The following is a 16839-nucleotide window of genomic DNA, read 5'->3' on the forward strand; positions in this document are numbered from 1 at the left end:
ATTATTTTTACATAAATGATTTTACGTAAATTTTAATTTCACGTTAAAAGAGTAAAAATCAATAAAATTCATAAAAATTTCAATTAATTATTTAAACGTTACATGTTTCTCAGTTAGAAAAAAAAAAATCCTGCAAATCCATAAATCCTACTTTTATTACGTACTACTATTTGAATTATTTATTTAACAACTTTTATCCGATCTATCTCATATAATTCGTCATAAAAATGTGAGACTTGTTCTTGTTCAATCCATTAAAAGCTTTTTTAACTCTCAACATGATTACAAAAAAAGAAAAAATGATCAAAGAAAGAGATAAGTTCTCTTATATTTTTGAAATTGCGCCGGATTATCAAAAACGTATGAAATTAAATATTGAAAATGTTCAATCAGTATCGAATGAATCAATTACACAAGTGGATACAAATATAATAAATGCAAAATCATTAATGGGTCGGTATTTCGTTGAATTTGCAAGTAATTCAAGTATCAATGGATTGAAACATCTGGTTGCACGTAACAGACATATGTTTGAGAGGTATTGAACAAAAATAATGTTATTTGTTATTAATAAACAATAAATCATATCTGTAACAATAATTATGACAGTGGACTAAGTGACAAAATTAATTCAATAATTAATATTTTAAAGTTATAATTATTAGAAAATTATAACAATGAATTAAATACAATAATTAAATCATGAAATAAATTTTATTCAATTATTTGATTAAGTTCACTTTCATAATTATCGTTACGTTTAATAATCGTTTATTTCATATAATATTTTGTTAAAGGATCCTTGTAACCATAATTATATTAGTTGCACTTGCAAACTTGATTTATATCTCCATAATTTCTTGGTATCGATACGAGTATGGTGCTATTTCTGTATATTCGAATCATCAATATAAACTGTACAGACTTTTGAAACCATCGATACTTATGTGTCCAATAAATTTAATCCAAGAATCCAGCTTTCCTACAACTTTTAAACGGTATAGTTCATGTCTATTAATTATTATCAAATTTTAATATTTTTTGTTAATTATAACAGTGTTGTTAAGTTATAAAAATAAAAAATATTAATTGAATAAACAAACTGTAATTATTTTAAAAATTAAAATTCTGATAATTCCAGTTATGGCATCGAGAATACACCAAAAGCTCGAGATTTTTTTTATTTCTTATCAAACGCTACCTATGAAACTATGATCAATACACCTGATTACGATGATGCACCACCAGAATTATGGCTTAGAATTCTATCAGATTTAAAAATGGAATTCACTTATGAAACAACTTTGACTGGTCAAGGAATATGGGTTGCTACTGAAAACGGTTTATGTGTTTCTGTAGGAAACTTTGTACTCCAGTATGCAAGTTTACAGTAAGCATTAAAAAACTGAATAAAAATTCAACACACGAATTTGTCAAATACTGAAAAACAGAGCAAATTTATTAATTCTAGAAGCTTATTGTCTAACAATTGGACTGTAATACCTTTGCCTAATCATCCACCAGATTCAGAAGATTTTGAAACAGCTGATGAAGATATAGATAATTTCAATTATTTACCATCCTATACTTACGACAAAGATCATGGAAAAACAGAATTAGTGAAAAGTGATACTCCAATAATGGTATTAGAATTGAAATAAACTATTTAATAATTATTAACCAATTAATATGATTATCTTCATTTTTTATAAACAGCTTAGCATACTTAATCCCATAGATTCATATTGGGAAGCACCTAAAAATTTTCTACAAATTTTTGATTATCAAGTTTGTATACTTAGAATCAATCAAGGAGATTCTATGAAAAGTATATATAAAATTCCAATACGTCGAAGACATTGTGGATTTCCATTTGACAATGGATTGAAATTATGGCCAATATATTCATACTTTATGTGTATGACTGAATGTAGAGCTCATATAATTAAAACTAAATGCGGTTGTTATCCTCACTTTTTGAGACGAATACGTAAAATTATTTATATATTTTGATTTTTTTTCTTTTATTTAAATAATATCTATTATATCTATTTAATTTCTCAGATGGTGTTCCTGTCTGTAATCCCGCACAATTGCGTTGTATCGGAAGAATACAACGATCAGGATTACTTAACGTTAAACCACATTCCTGTAATTGTCACTATAATTGCAATACAGTATCTTATTTGGCGGACGAAGTTACAATATCGAAATTGTAATTATCAAAAAAGAATATTCATAATGTTAATAATAATAATTATTCTAAAGAAACAATTCTTAAGTATACTTGATAATTATAGGAAAGAAGTAACACCCATAAATACTACGAGTTTCAAAATGACAATAGATTTTACGAAAAGCAAATATAAACGTAGAGAATGGTACACTTTTGGTGATTTCTTAAGTACGTTTAAAAACATTTTATCAATGTATTTTCAATTTTTCTCAATGTTAGCATTTTTAATAGATTTTCTTTTCTATTTTCTTCATTCAGCATCAATCGGTGGAGCTGCTGGTTTGTTCCTTGGTTGCAGTGTAATATCCTTCTATGAAATATTATATTATGGGACATTGCATTTGTATATTTATATACGGAAACATAAAAAGAACTAAAAGTCAAGTTAAGAATTGAATAGATTTCATATTTTATTAATTAGTTAGTCACGATAGTTGAAAAATACTGTTTATTGCAAAACAAATTGCATTTTTGTTAAAGGGACGTGAGTGAAATAAATATCACATACATACATACATACATACATACATACATACATACATACAAATGTACATACTTACGTCTTTAAAAGACAATGATAAACGCACGATTAATGTACACTAATTTACAAGAGTAGAAGAATCACCTGAAATATTATTAAAAAATGTTTTTTTTTGTTTTTGTTTTTGTTTTTTTTTCAAATAAATTTCTTTCCTCAATAAGATATACAATTTAGCTAACTAAAATGATGCTAATATATCAATGAATGGATTTCCAGGTTCTTTAGCTGCAACTTCGAATGTCTCGACGAAAGCTTTCCTTTGAGATTCCTCAGGCAACTGTAAATAAAATCAAGTAATTGAATTTTAAAAATACTTGTTAATACATTTAATTTGAATCAAATTTCCATGCTTGTATTTACCTTATGATAAAAATCATTAGCTGCTAAACACAAAATCTTCTTATCCTCGTATTCATACTTTCCAATCCTTGATTGTACATGTGGAAATCTATATTGATGTTTGTTAAGGGAATCACACGATTTGTTTATTCTTCAAATAGAAAAAAATTGAAAGTAAGAAGATAAAAAGGATACAAAGCTCTCAACCAATTATTCGTAGATGCGCTTATAAAGAAACAAGAAAGACACCAAGTGGACATAGCCAATGGTAAACTCTGTATAAAATTTGGCAAACTGAAGACCACCCAATCTTGTAATAAACTCATTTTTGTAGACGTACATGCTCTTTCACAGACCTACATTTAATAAATGAATTTAGTTAATATCTAATATCTTCATATGTTTTTAAATATATGAGATATCTATCTCATTACTAACTTTGAACACTACGCCTGAAAGCAATCGAGGATGTGGTTGTTGAGGTGATAAAAATTCACCTATAACTTTAGTTAAGATTTCGGATGGTGGAAAGAAATCTGCTAAAACACCTGATAAAACTGAACATAGAATTTCTACTTCCATTGGATAACCTCTCTTAATTCTATCGAATATGGCAGAGGTTCGTTCAATAGATCGAACCAATGATTCCGGTTCAATACCCGGTAATGGTTCATCAACATTTGGCTGATTTAATCTATCTGCTGCTTCTGTATACATGCATGTTAATAAAAGTTGTAAAGCTGGTAATGCATACAACGGACTTATGTGTCCTAAACGTTCCGTAGCTACTTTGACAATTTGTTCAGCAACTTTACCCGTTACACTTTTTGTTATAATTAATCTTTCGAGACCCTAGAAAAATATAACAGTTGAAATAATTTGTTGAGAAAGACAATTGATTTTTAAATGAAAATGATAAAATAAATATACCTGTAAAAGAGTTTGATGTAAAGTAATTGAAATATTCGGTGACATGACTAGAGAAAGAACTAATTCAACCACAGTAGGAGTTTCCACAGCCAACGGCACATCTACTACATGTTCTAATAAGAAAAATACTAAGGCCCACATGATACCTTGATGTTCCTCGCTTTGATTTGATACCCTAAAACGATGAATGAAAAACAAAGTTTTATCTTATTCTTAACAAATCAAATAAAAATCGCATTCTCAAAACATATGGTATATTACCCTTCTGTATCTTGATTGGCTATGTGTTTTTGTATATAATCAATAATCAATGGATATAATAAAATATACAAAATTTCTTTATAATTAGCCTGAAATGCACTTTGTAATAAATACAAGACGCCATGAAGTGCTGCGACTCTAGCAGCTAAGAAACCCGATTTAAGGTTGATGTCAATCAATCCTCTCACCTTTTCCAATGTATCCAAATCCTAAAACAATATTTTTTTCAATTAATAATTTTGATATATATATATATATATATAATTTTTGTATTTATAATATAATGTAATACATACCAGTGGTATTAATACTGCAGCAGCTTTACATACAGATATTACCAAATACTGATATAAGATAACATTTTCTGTTGGATGTACTTTCGCAATTTCTAAACAGACATCTAATATCCATTGATATTGTGCTCTTTCAACAAAGAGATCAGAAATAGCTAAAAGAGATTTCATAGTTTCAGTGAGCAATTGTATTGGAATATTCGCCTGTGGCGACAACCAAGAAGTATAAAGTTCCACTAAAAATCGAAGACAGGAATCTACATCTAATGATGCAGACTTTAATGCATCACTTCTTCTATTTTTTAATTCAAGAACAGAGGTATTCAATTTATTTTCGTATAGATTACACGACGACCATAAATAGGAAACTGATAATTGACTATAAGTAAAATTATCTGAAGTTCTAATCTTTTCTATGTTTCCTCTATGAAATATATGATCTAATCTGAGACCATTTATATTCTGAATATCACTCATACATTCGAATTTCCATGTCAATAAATCTTGTATGGTATATAATTTTTGTGAGCTTATTTTCACTACCGAAAGTTGAGGATCTCGTGAATGATGGATCAAACAACTGGTAATTGGATTACCAGGATGTGGTAGAAGCATTGTTTGTAATAATAATTGTGTTATAGCTTGAATAGCTAAACAACTTGCTTGTACTAACGCTGTTGCTTCTTCCGAAGAAGTATTTTCATTTTGTGAGAGATTTAACAATCCCAATAACGCCATCCATATTTCTTCAAATTGTAATCGCGAAGTCCAACCCAACAAATTAATTCTATAAATAAATTGTTCTAAAATGTCGATCTCTTGTAAAAGATTTGATTCGGTTGATAACAATGGAAAATGGCATTTAGTTGTACCAGAACCCATTACATGCCAACCATGTTTCCAAACCAAAGGAGGCGTTAGAACAAAAGAATTGACCAAAGGTTGACGACTAATAAGTACAATAAGAGTTTTAATTATATTAAATAAATAAGGAGGAATGTTTTTCGAGCTATTATTGGTATGACATTTTTCAAGCCAAACAACCAATGATGCTATCTGCACGCATGCCTTCGCATAATGCTTCGTTTCTTCATCTTGAAAAGCTGGTTGTAACGAGCACGCATCAACGTGAGGTAACGATTCAACCGTCGTTAAATTGTTTTCAACTACTTTGGTCATAGCCAGTATTGAAGAACATACCCAAGAGTATCGAGTGTGATCCGCAAATATCTTGAATGGGCCTTCGTGTTTCAAAATTTCTGCAGCACAACTCAATGCTAATTCTACTTCACTTGGTCGTAACTTTCTAATATTTTCTTTATTTACATGTATCATCCAATGTGTTAATTCGAAACATAATAATGCTAGCTTAGCACAATCTTCTTCAGCTTTAGCATCCATTTGTGCCAAATTATATCTAGTTAATTTTGACAATGTTTTAGTAAATGCTCTTACAACTGGAATGATTTTTAAAAGTGTATTCCAGTATATGGAATCGTCTAAAAGTTTGGATATCCTTGTTGCATATTTCACTTCTTTACTATTAGTATCGGATTTTTGTGGATTAAATACATAATGTGGTTTTGGCATAAATTCAGTTACATTACGTACATGTTCCAACAAACACTGTTTAGCAGCTATATATAAAGGACTTGCTTCAAAATGAACTTTTTTGTCATTCATTTGTTCTAATTCTAACTTTTGGCAATTCTCGATAGTCAATCTTACACCCAATGTTATGCAGTCTTTTAAAATCATTATATCAAACTCCTTACAAGAAATAATACTCAAACAGTCTTCAAAATTTAAATTACTCAATAATTGTGCTGATTCATGAGTACTATATGTAACATTCTGATGACAACAACGTAATTTTATTTGTGAGAGAAACCAATCGCGATCTAGTTGAATTGTTTTTACGATTAATGGATTAAAAGGTCTACATAAATCAGGTTCGAAAGGTGAAAGATCGTAAAAATGTACTCCTAATTTATTCAATAAATTGACTAGTGCTCCATGTTTCTTAGCTAGCTTAGTAGTCTGTAATGTATCCATGACCTTTATTAAATCATCTTTTGGAAATTGTTCTATAACATCTGATGCGTTCAATGTTAATAAAATTTCGATTCTTCTACTAGCCATTTTTGCTGCCATTCTTGATAAAGCAAGATATTTGATGGATAAAAATTTAGGAATTAACATCATTATGACTGCACCACTTTGAGATTGATGTGCATCTTCGATGCATTGCAATATACGTTTTACAAAGCTGGGTTGTGATAAATTAACACATTTTGTTGAAATGGCTTGTACTAAGAGACCACTGGCTGCAGGATTTCTATGTATAGCTGCTGCTAAAAGTTCTCTTACTGGAGATTCAGTAGCTATGTTTATTGCTTCTTCAATATGATTCACCAATAACCATGTTAAAGGTTCTGCATCATTGAGATTTTCACATACATAATCACAAAATAATATGATTCCACCTTTATGAATAATTTGTACATTTATACTGTTTATATGATCGTATACTTTAGTCTCATTGGGAACAGTTCTTACTATATAATCTGAATTTCGTGTACCCAAAACTTTAGACCAAAATAACATCTCATTATAGCTTAATAATGTCATTAAATAAGCCCATTGACAAGTCAACATTGGACACACATGTCCAATGCTTAACATTAAAGAATTTAAATTATCTATCGGAAACTTGTCCTCATCAAGGTTATTACGATTTTGAATCATTTGCATTGCTGCATTTGCCACTTTACAATGACTTCCAGACTCAAACATGTGTATGCACAATTGTAAAAAGAATGCAAATTGATGCACCAGATAATCATCGTTATCCGTATGCTGTGCAAATCCTGTATAAGGATCTGTAGCTTTGTGATTAATTAATCCTAGAATATTAAAAACTTTCGTGCCTATCAGGCTAATTACTTTAAATATGAATCTGGCTAAAATTTTTTCTGGTGGTATTTGTGCAGACTGAGTTCCAAGTGCATTCAATGGATCTATAACTTTAGACATATTATCTGGAAATAATAACAAGTGTGAAAGATCTGTCATATATACGCTAAGATCCGATAATCGTGCTAACATTGAATCCTCTTTAGCACAAGAGATTAGTGTTAATAATATAACATTGATCATTCCCAACCAACGTTTTAATTTAAAAACTGGTTCTTTCAAAGTAACAGGAGCAGTAAAGAGTATTTTTAAAAGTGGATCTACTGGTCTGAAAACAGTAGGAGAAATTGCAGCAAATAATTTGACTAAAGCCATATGAGCATTTTCCGATTCCAGTCTTACTTTACGCATTCCCAACAAGGGAAGTACAGTATCTGTAGTCATTCTAGACCATCTTCTCCATTTTTCTTCTCCATTTCCATCTCCACTAAATCTAGATTCTGAGACACACAGTGCTAAAAGCTCGATGACTTCGTGATATTCCACTAGACGAAGTAACATTGAAATTAATACTTCTTTGGTTGTTTCCAATTCTCTTTGTTCTGCTTGATTAGAACTTCCATTACGAATAAGAAAAATATCTCCAACTACTGGTGCAAGTGCTGGTATACAATATTTAAGTGCTGGCTGTCCACTTGCCATAAGTCCATCACATAATTGTATTATTTTAGGAATACCTATTACAACCTTCGAGTGATTTTTTTCATAAGATAAATGCACCAAAAAAGTAAAAATTTTTGGTAAAAGATACTCCGCTTGTTGTATCTGACCCTCTTCTATGAATTCAAATTGCTTTAATACAAATCCAATAAATATCTTATCTGAATCTAACAAACAATAATTAACTTTCAGTTGAATCAGTTGACTCAAAAGCATAAGCACTTGACATTGCAATGAAATATTGCTCGTTATAGTATATTGTTCCATAGATTTTATAACCATTGGTTCAAATAAACGAATAAAAGTAGCTACAGAAGCTTTATGATCCGAAGCATAGATGTATGATAATTTTCTATCTCCTTTTCTACGTGTTAAACCTATCCATCTAAAAATCATAAAAGGTCAGAATCAAATTAATCTCAAATATAATTTATAAATGTATGTGATACTTACCCAGTGTCTGGTTTATTTTCATCTCTGCAATTATTTCCTATTATTTTGATCATCTCTGCCATATGTCTAGCTGGATTTTGAAAACATTGATTATAGAAGCCTTTAGAAGTATCTCTCAATGAAATATTTTGTTCTGCATATTGCTGCATATCCTGATCACTCCACAGAGTACCAAGATTTTTACCAAACAAACATTTCAACAATTGCTGTACACACTGAATAGTTGCAGTTGGTGATAGAGTAACAGTTGTCTGTAGATAATAAAGAATTTCATCTGCTATCCCACCAGCTTCATTAAAAGTGGCTATTTCAAGAATTTGCGAAAGTGTATCCAATACAGCAGTTAATAATGCAATATACATTTCGCTAGCTTCTGGTTCAAGAGTAACAAGATAATTAGAATGTGCTGCTTTGAGATTGTCATATATCTTCATATAATGAGGAATAACAGTGAATAATCCCCCTGGTTCTTTTTCAAGCTTCAAATTTAAAAACTTATCTTTTTTTTCTTTTTGTTTCTGTTCAGGAACTACTTTTTTCTTTGGAGATAAAGTATGCGTAGCTGACAAAGATATCGTTGATTTTGTAGTTACTTGATTTAACTGTATATCATCAATAACATAAACAAAAATATTTAAAACTTTCATAACATGAGCCAATAATAATTCCATATACTGACAAGTTTGTTTATCTTTAAACATACGCCAAAGATTTGGTGTATCAGAATCATGTTTGTTTGTTGGTTCATTAGGTTTTAAATTGCAAAGAGCCAACCCAGATGCAAGATTACCCGCAAGAGAAATTAAATGTTTATGCGTTGATAAATCCAAACTTATTGCAGATGAAGATAACAAAGGTAGCAACAAAGAAAGTATACCACTACCAGTCGGAGATGTTATTTCAATAGTAAAATTGTTTTCGTTTGTTGTATCTACTCGACTAACAGCCTTTTTATGAGATTTTTTAAGCAGTGCTTTGGGTAGTATACAATCCCATCCTCTGGTATAAACTACAGTATTATAAACTTCACTTAATTGAGCAAGAGCTTCACAACAACCATATATCATATACTTAGATGAATTAACCATGAGTATTTCAGTTAAGATGCTAACAATACGAGATAAGGAATCCTCTATATTTACGTGATATTTCTTATCACTATGATCATTTAAAGATGTAAACGGCTTGACTGTATTATTTATACATATTTTGTGTCTATCATAATACGAAGGTATCCTTAAATTATTTGACATTACAGTTGATAAATACTTTTCTGTATATTCAGCTGCTTTTTTTACAGCAGCACTTTCCTGAGGATGTTGAAAATATAAATATGGAATACTTCTGAAAATAAACATGTGAATAAATTTAATCTTAAGAAAATAAACAAATTCAAGTAATATGAAGATAATTAATAACATTGAAACTTACTTAACAATTGCTTCAGATGCTGCATGTCTAACTCTTTTATCCTGATCTCCTAATAAAATTATTATAACATCGATAAAATGTTGTTGAAATAATGCATCACCTGTTATGTGTTCTATAGTGACGTATGATAAATTACTTAGCAAATCTGCTAATTTAACTTTGACAAGAAAATATGGATTTTTAATAAGCTTGGGTAATTCAAATAAAATAGTTATTCCATATTGACTATCTACAGAATTTAGGATTTCTGGTAAGCATAAATTTAATGCTGTTAACGTTTGACGACATGTTGTAGCAGAATCATCCTCTAAACCCTTTAAAAAGAAAATGTCTCATTTTAATTTATTTTGATTAATTATAATACATTTGATTGTAAACAATATCTTACCTTTATAAGTAATTTTATCATATTTTCCAACAATGAACTTTCGTTTGTTTTACTATTTAAATTTTCAGACTGAAAATTCTTAAAAGATCCGCCATATTGCGTAAAAACCGTTTTCAAAAATAATCCAATAAGAATCGATACATTAGCTCTGATCTGTGGATCCGAATGATTTGCAAATAATAAAATATCTTTAATCATTTGCTTATCCGAATGAGTAGAATCTTTGGCAACTGTCATTAGAATTAAATCTGGATAAAGTTTTAAAATGTTGGCTACGCATGTTAAAGCAAGAGATTTAACACTGACACGAAATAATTTATCAGGCATTAAGTGACCAGCACTGCCTGTTAATAAAAATGATGAAACTAAATAACGACAACAAAATTTGACGGACATATCAGAATCTGTATAACTTCCAATATTGATTTCTTGCAATGGCAATTCCATTGGCAATTTTTGTGGAGATGCTACAGATATCGAAGCTTCGTCCAAATATTCATCCTCTTTCATATGATTACTTTGTAAACTTGAATATGGTACATTTTCTACTTGTTCTATTTCACTTTCAGCATCGCTTCCTTCCTCAATGCCATCTCCTAAAATAAATATAAACTAGAAAATTTGTATGTATATTCAATGTTACTCATACCAAAAACATTTACATTTGTATAGTTATTCTCACCCTCTAAAGTCTCTATTTTTAATTCACTATAATTTTCCATCGTTTGTTTTTTTGTTTCTGTTGCATCACTTGGACATGTTTCACGCGTTTCTGATTTTTGTATCAATGGAAGTACCATTTCTGAATCTATAATCCAATTTCCTATCTTTGAATTCAATTGCGGCATTTCTGGTTCAAGCAAATTCAATGTGGAATCAGAATTGCCTCCAGAAATACTTGTAGCTGTTGAATTACTTATTTGACCTAAAGATATCGTGGCCGTTTCTTGATTCAACTCAATTCTACTATGAGTAATACCTTCTTTAGACAACAATAAATATTTAAATGCACTTGATGGAGATTGCAAAAGTTGAGCCAACGTTTCCAAAGCAGCATTTATTAAATTATGATTTGAATGCCACTTGGTATAATACAAGCATAACTCATAAATTTGTAAAAAATTGTCCAATTGTTGTTTGTCAGTGGATTCACATTCCGTTGGTGTAGACATATGTGGTAAAATTACTTTTATACATCCAAAAACACCAATAACTGTATTCAAGTGATCTATGTCATCACTCACTGGTATAATAGCATCTGCAAAAATAATATATTATTAATATATAAATATAATTAGCAAATATAACAATTAAAAAATAATCTCATCTTACCTAATAAATAATTTAGTACGTAACATAAAAAAACTTGAGGTTTCCTACAATTTAAGCAGGTCGTTAAAATCATATTTGCTGCAGCTCTACGAAATGCAGCTTGAGTTGATGATATATTTTGAAATAATGCTTTAAGCAACGTCTACAAAAATATAATATACTTCTTCACATATATTAATATTATATTACATTGCTATTATTATTATTATTATTATTATTAATTTTACCTTAACATCGTTATCCGTCATAAATGGCCCCAATGTTTTTAGAATTAATTTTAATGCTTGTGCAAGTGTATCTATTACTGATTCTTCTGGTCTATGTGCTATGACAATAATACATGGTATTAAATTAGATACGTATGCTTTTCCTCTCGTAGGACGAATCATATGACTGAGTAAACCGAATCTCCAAAGAGCAGCTCTCAAAGTTCGAGCAGGTCCATTACTTTTGATTTCATTATATAATTCTATTTGAATTTTAACAATATCACTGTCTGCCATAGTCTGATAAATAATATATATTATACTTATTATAGTTATATAATAATATAATCAATTGCGCATGATAAATAAAATAAAGAATATTAAAATAATCATACCCTTATAATTTTATTCAAACATTCATCAGCAATCATTCTCACATCAGCTTCTGCGTCGTCACATAATGCCAATAATGATTTTATAGAACAACCAAAAATTTGTGGATATTTAGATACTAATTTAGTATTTGTTGAACATAATCCTTCAGCAATTACTGTACAATGTGTTATCTTCTCTTTTCTGTTACAAATAAAAATATATAAAAGATTTTGACAAAAAAAAACTTTAATTAAAAATTTGACAATGTAAATAATTTTAATTCATACCTTATTACAGGATCAGATGAAACCATGGTTTCCTGTAATACCTTTAATGCATCTATAGCTTTTAATATATTATTTAATGTAGCCATTTTTATATAAAATAGTTTATTACTTTCTTTCTATCTATTTAACCTTTCTATCTGAAACATATAACATATTAATAAAAATAGGCTAGTTTGACAACACAAATATACTACAAAAATCTAACACGCTTAAAAGCGCCATATTTATTTACGATTGAAACGTGTCACCCAAAATTACAAACATTAATTGTATCTTATCAAAATTTCAATCTTACCATTATAGGTTATTCAATTTATTAAATAAAACTATTTAACACTGTCAATGCGTAAAATTGTAATTAATCATTATTAATTACCCTGTTCAATGATTGTAATTTTATTTAATGGAAAATAATAAATTATTAACTTTTCTATTCGTGATAGATTATCAAAGTCTGCCATATTTGTTGTAAAACTGAAGGACACACACTATAGTCAAAATAATGAATAATTCTATAGCAGACGTACAAGAATATTCTCATTTAAATTTTAAATAAAAATTATCAGTAACTAATCATTTTATCTCTATTATATTATTTAACCTATAGTGCATAATTATATTTCTAGTGATACTAAAAATAATACTTTTGAGTTATGACGTTTTTGAATATACCGCGTAAAATGCATATTTAGATGAACTTTAAATTTGTAAATATAAAAAGGTACATTCTATAAATTTGTTAAATATTATAAATCATAATATTTTAAATTAAAAAAAAGAACCGAACACACATAAAAGTATTTATTAAATTGAAATTAAATTTATAAAAAAATAAAGGATTGTAATAATATCAATTTCATTTATAGATAGTGCTGTAATGTGTTATCTTCTATTTGCAAATAATTTTTAGATTTGATCAGTGCAAGTAATTAAATTCGATAATTAGGATATGTAAAACATCAAAATAACAATGCTTATATATATGCTAATATAAAAGTTATATTATTGTTTATACTTTACAAACAAAAAGTAATTCATGGCGATTTATACAGTTTAACTTAAAGGAAAAGAATAATCCTGATAATACAAAGTTAAAAAAAAGGGCAGATATCAAGCAAAACACACATTCTCACAAGAGGAAAATATTTCATTTAAAGTACATTATCTGTTTATGCTAAAAGTTATTGAATAACCATTAACATTAATACTAGATAAATGTTGTCAAATGAATATGTTTCTTTTTTTAAATTATAAAAATCTTTACATAATATCACGCATAATTAACCTTCTTGTTTTATAAACTGCACTGCCAGCAGTGATGTAAATTAAATGCATTAGCTAAAAATATATATCTTTCGTTGAATTAATTGGAATTTTTTGATTAATTTATAAACTATGCCCTTTATCCTTTGGGAGAAAAAGATAATTCGATTCGTTTCCTTGAAATCGAATAAAATGTTAATTTATTTGGTTACTTGGTGAATAGCATTAGCAAGATAATCCACATTTTTGCTTGATACACCTGCCATAGATATTCTTCCATCTTTAGTAAGATATACACTATACTGTGATGTAAGTTTTGCAACCTAAAATTTAAAAAAAAACATATAAAACACATTGTATACCACATTGTATTAATGTAAGAAAATGAATTATTTTACCTCTGGAGCTTTAAGACCTGTAAAACAGAACATTCCAATCTGATCAGTAATGTGCTGCCAATTACGCGAACTTCCCAACTTTTCTAAATTCCCTCGTAATTTAGTGCGCACGGAAATAATACGATCAGCCATTGCTTTAACATCGCGTAGCCATTCTTCTTTTAATTCCGGATTTCCTAATATTTCAGAAACAATTCGTGCTCCAGAAATAGGAGGATTGGAATACATAGGTCTGATTATAATTTTAAGCTGCGACATAACAGCAGTAGCTTCTTGTTTGCTGGATGTAATTAATGAAAATGCTCCAACACGTTCACCTATTAACAAACAGTACTGTAAATCTTATGTATTATATCTTAATATTATTAATTTTTTAATTATATTTTTTGTATATTACCGTAGAGTCCCATATTTTTTGCATAGGATTGAGCTAAAGCAATCTTATGTTTATCTTTGATGAACAATCTAACGGCTGCTGCATCTTTATCAGTGGAACCTATAAAAATAGGAATATTAATAAACAATTCAATGACCTAAACTTCATTGTTATTAAAATACTTTACCTGAAGCAAATCCTTGATACGCCATATCAAAGTATGGAAAGAGATTTCTTTTCTTTATTAGTGCAGACAATTCACCCCATTGTTCTAATTTAGGATCAACACCAGTTGGATTATGAGCACAGGCATGTAAGAGTATTATTGATTTCTCAGGGATTTTCTGTTAATAAAATCATTATTAATAATAAAATCAATGTTACAATTGCAGTATTTTATGTAACAACTTACAGATATATCCTCCATCATGCCTTGAAAATCTAATCCAGATGTATTTGGATCAAAATAACGATATTGTTTTACAGCCAACCCAGCATGTCTAAATAATGGGTTATGATTTCCCCATGTTGGTGTTGGAACGTGAACTTCTCTGTTACCTGGGAAGAATTGAGCCAGGAATTTGGCTCCAATGCACAGAGAACCTGTACCAGAAATTCCTTGAACCGTTGCATTCTAAAAACAAATGAATATGTTTAGAAAAGTATAGAAAATTATTGATAAATTGAGTATTCATATACGTACTGATTCTTGAGCTAAAACTTCATTATTATCTCCTAATGCCAATGTAATACTGTGTTTACAAAAGTCTGGGTTTCCTGAGATTGGGAAATATTCTTTATCTAAATTCTTCCCTCTAATGTTTTCTTCTGCCTAGAAAAATCATATTATTTTAATTTGACATATATATATATGTTTATTCAAGTTTATTTTGACATAAAATATGACATACCTTACGGACACTTGGAAGCACATGAGGTTTTCCATTATCGTCTCTATAAGCTCCTACACCTAAATTAATTTTATTTGGATTTTGATCTTTTTTATAAGCTTCTGTAACACCTAAAATAACGTCTGGAGGTCCTAGTTCCACATGCGACCACCATGACCTAAAATATAATAATTATCAATAAAACAATTAACGAAACAAAAGTATCTTTTTAAAGTGCAACTATATATAAGAAAAGATATGAAAATGTTGATAAAATTCTGTGACAAATAAAGATATAAATGAATTTCTTCATTTGGAATGAAGGTTAAAAAGGTCATACATAGTTGCAATAATTTCAAATACTTTACCTTGATCTAGAAATATTTAAAGAATAAGCGTATTGTTCACTTCTCAACAATGTTTTCGCCATTGATGATACAAGTTGAATATTACTCGGTGCCATTTTATAATTAATAGAAAAATATGGAAATTCTAATAAAATTCACTTGTTCTAATCAGTTCTGATCCAGAGAACACGGATTAATATGGAAGTAACAACTGGAGACAGATGCTGACGTTACACTAGTCCCCGGTAGATCATGCGCGAATATCATATCAAATTTATCGTTATATGTGATATTACTTATTATTCTACTTTTGTGCTATTTATGTTTACTTGAAAGTATTAATTTATCTATGTTTAAAGATAAGATATTTAAAGATAATTAAAAAATAAAATTTTAAACAAATTTAAAAAGATCGATTATCGTATAAGAAAAATATTAAATAAAAATTATATTTATTATCAAAAGCAGTAATAAGTTTACATAAATTATCATACAAATTGATATTTAAACTCGTTTACAATTATTTCATTCGGAAATTATTCTTAATAAAAGAAGAGAATATAAGAGAACCTTATAAATACAGCCCTGAATGTTCTTTTATCTTAAAATAATTGATAACAATAACAATGTTAAAAGTTCAAATTAGAAATAAAAAATTAATTAAAATAACGTTTGTGTGTGTGTTCTCTTTACATATGTAATATAACAAATCTACTTTTATATAGAGAAAATAAAATTCTCTTAATTTCAAAATATTTGATAAATATGTGAGAATCCTACATGATCGACGAATTCGTTGAATAATTACTTTAAAATAACACAAGATAGCGTGAAATTTCGATGTAAATATTCGTTTT

The 16839-nt window shown here is 28.7% G+C and overlaps 3 protein-coding genes across 6 annotated transcripts; 1 reads left to right on the plus strand and 2 right to left on the minus strand.

Moving 5' to 3' along the window:
- Nucleotides 1-278: 278 nt before the first annotated feature.
- LOC149031205 (uncharacterized) lies at nucleotides 279-2661 on the plus strand. Its single transcript, XM_089176572.1, is given in 7 exon segments — nucleotides 279-538; nucleotides 798-998; nucleotides 1142-1390; nucleotides 1472-1655; nucleotides 1687-1990; nucleotides 2065-2215; nucleotides 2301-2661. Coding segments are annotated over 7 exon segments (1710 nt in total).
- Nucleotides 2622-13178, minus strand: htt (huntingtin). 4 transcript variants are annotated; one of them, XM_089176418.1, is made up of 16 exons: nucleotides 13004-13178; nucleotides 12709-12845; nucleotides 12442-12622; nucleotides 12068-12346; nucleotides 11841-11982; nucleotides 11191-11766; nucleotides 10509-11104; nucleotides 10121-10434; nucleotides 8690-10030; nucleotides 4604-8621; nucleotides 4308-4516; nucleotides 4047-4221; nucleotides 3555-3968; nucleotides 3312-3472; nucleotides 3138-3225; nucleotides 2622-3054 (listed from the first exon to the last, which is right to left on the minus strand). In XM_089176418.1, the coding sequence occupies exons 2-16, from the start codon at nucleotides 12792-12794 to the stop codon at nucleotides 2956-2958; spliced, it is 8679 nt and encodes a 2892-aa protein (XP_089032544.1). In that variant the 5' UTR covers nucleotides 12795-12845; nucleotides 13004-13178; the 3' UTR covers nucleotides 2622-2955. The 4 variants fall into 4 exon arrangements, with proteins under 4 accessions (XP_089032544.1, XP_015171247.1, XP_089032545.1 ...); XM_015315761.2 differs by having other exon boundaries at nucleotides 8690-10033; XM_089176419.1 differs by lacking the exons at nucleotides 12442-12622; nucleotides 12709-12845; nucleotides 13004-13178 and having other exon boundaries at nucleotides 8690-10033; nucleotides 11841-11884; nucleotides 12068-12192.
- A 504-nt stretch (nucleotides 13179-13682) lies between these two features.
- Nucleotides 13683-16238, minus strand: Got2 (glutamate oxaloacetate transaminase 2). The gene is made up of 8 exons (XM_015315907.2): nucleotides 16004-16238; nucleotides 15657-15813; nucleotides 15449-15577; nucleotides 15158-15379; nucleotides 14933-15089; nucleotides 14767-14865; nucleotides 14370-14686; nucleotides 13683-14294 (listed from the first exon to the last, which is right to left on the minus strand). The coding sequence occupies exons 1-8, from the start codon at nucleotides 16096-16098 to the stop codon at nucleotides 14172-14174; spliced, it is 1299 nt and encodes a 432-aa protein (XP_015171393.2). The 5' UTR covers nucleotides 16099-16238; the 3' UTR covers nucleotides 13683-14171.
- Nucleotides 16239-16839: the final 601 nt, after the last annotated feature.

The sequence above is a fragment of the Polistes dominula genome, unplaced genomic scaffold (genome assembly GCF_049000335.1).
Source record: "Polistes dominula isolate Pdom_NZ unplaced genomic scaffold, Pdom_raw_medaka contig_25, whole genome shotgun sequence".
NCBI classification, from domain to species: Eukaryota; Metazoa; Arthropoda; class Insecta; order Hymenoptera; family Vespidae; genus Polistes; species Polistes dominula.

Coding starts and splice junctions, on each gene's coding strand:
- Got2 (XM_015315907.2), bottom strand. CDS start 16,098: ATGGCACCGAGTAATATTCAACTTGTATCATCAATGGCGAAAACATTG. Junction 15,380..15,448: donor AAGTTTTAGCTCAAGAATCA/GTACGTATATGA, acceptor ATTTGTTTTTAG/AATGCAACGGTTCAAGGAAT. Junction 14,295..14,369: donor CAGGTCTTAAAGCTCCAGAG/GTAAAATAATTC, acceptor TTTAAATTTTAG/GTTGCAAAACTTACATCACA.
- htt (XM_015315761.2), bottom strand. CDS start 12,794: ATGGCTACATTAAATAATATATTAAAAGCTATAGATGCATTAAAGGTA. Junction 3,969..4,046: donor TACATCAAACTCTTTTACAG/GTATATTTATTT, acceptor ATATTTTTCTAG/GGTCTCGAAAGATTAATTAT. Junction 3,226..3,311: donor AATAATTGGTTGAGAGCTTT/GTATCCTTTTTA, acceptor ACATCAATATAG/ATTTCCACATGTACAATCAA.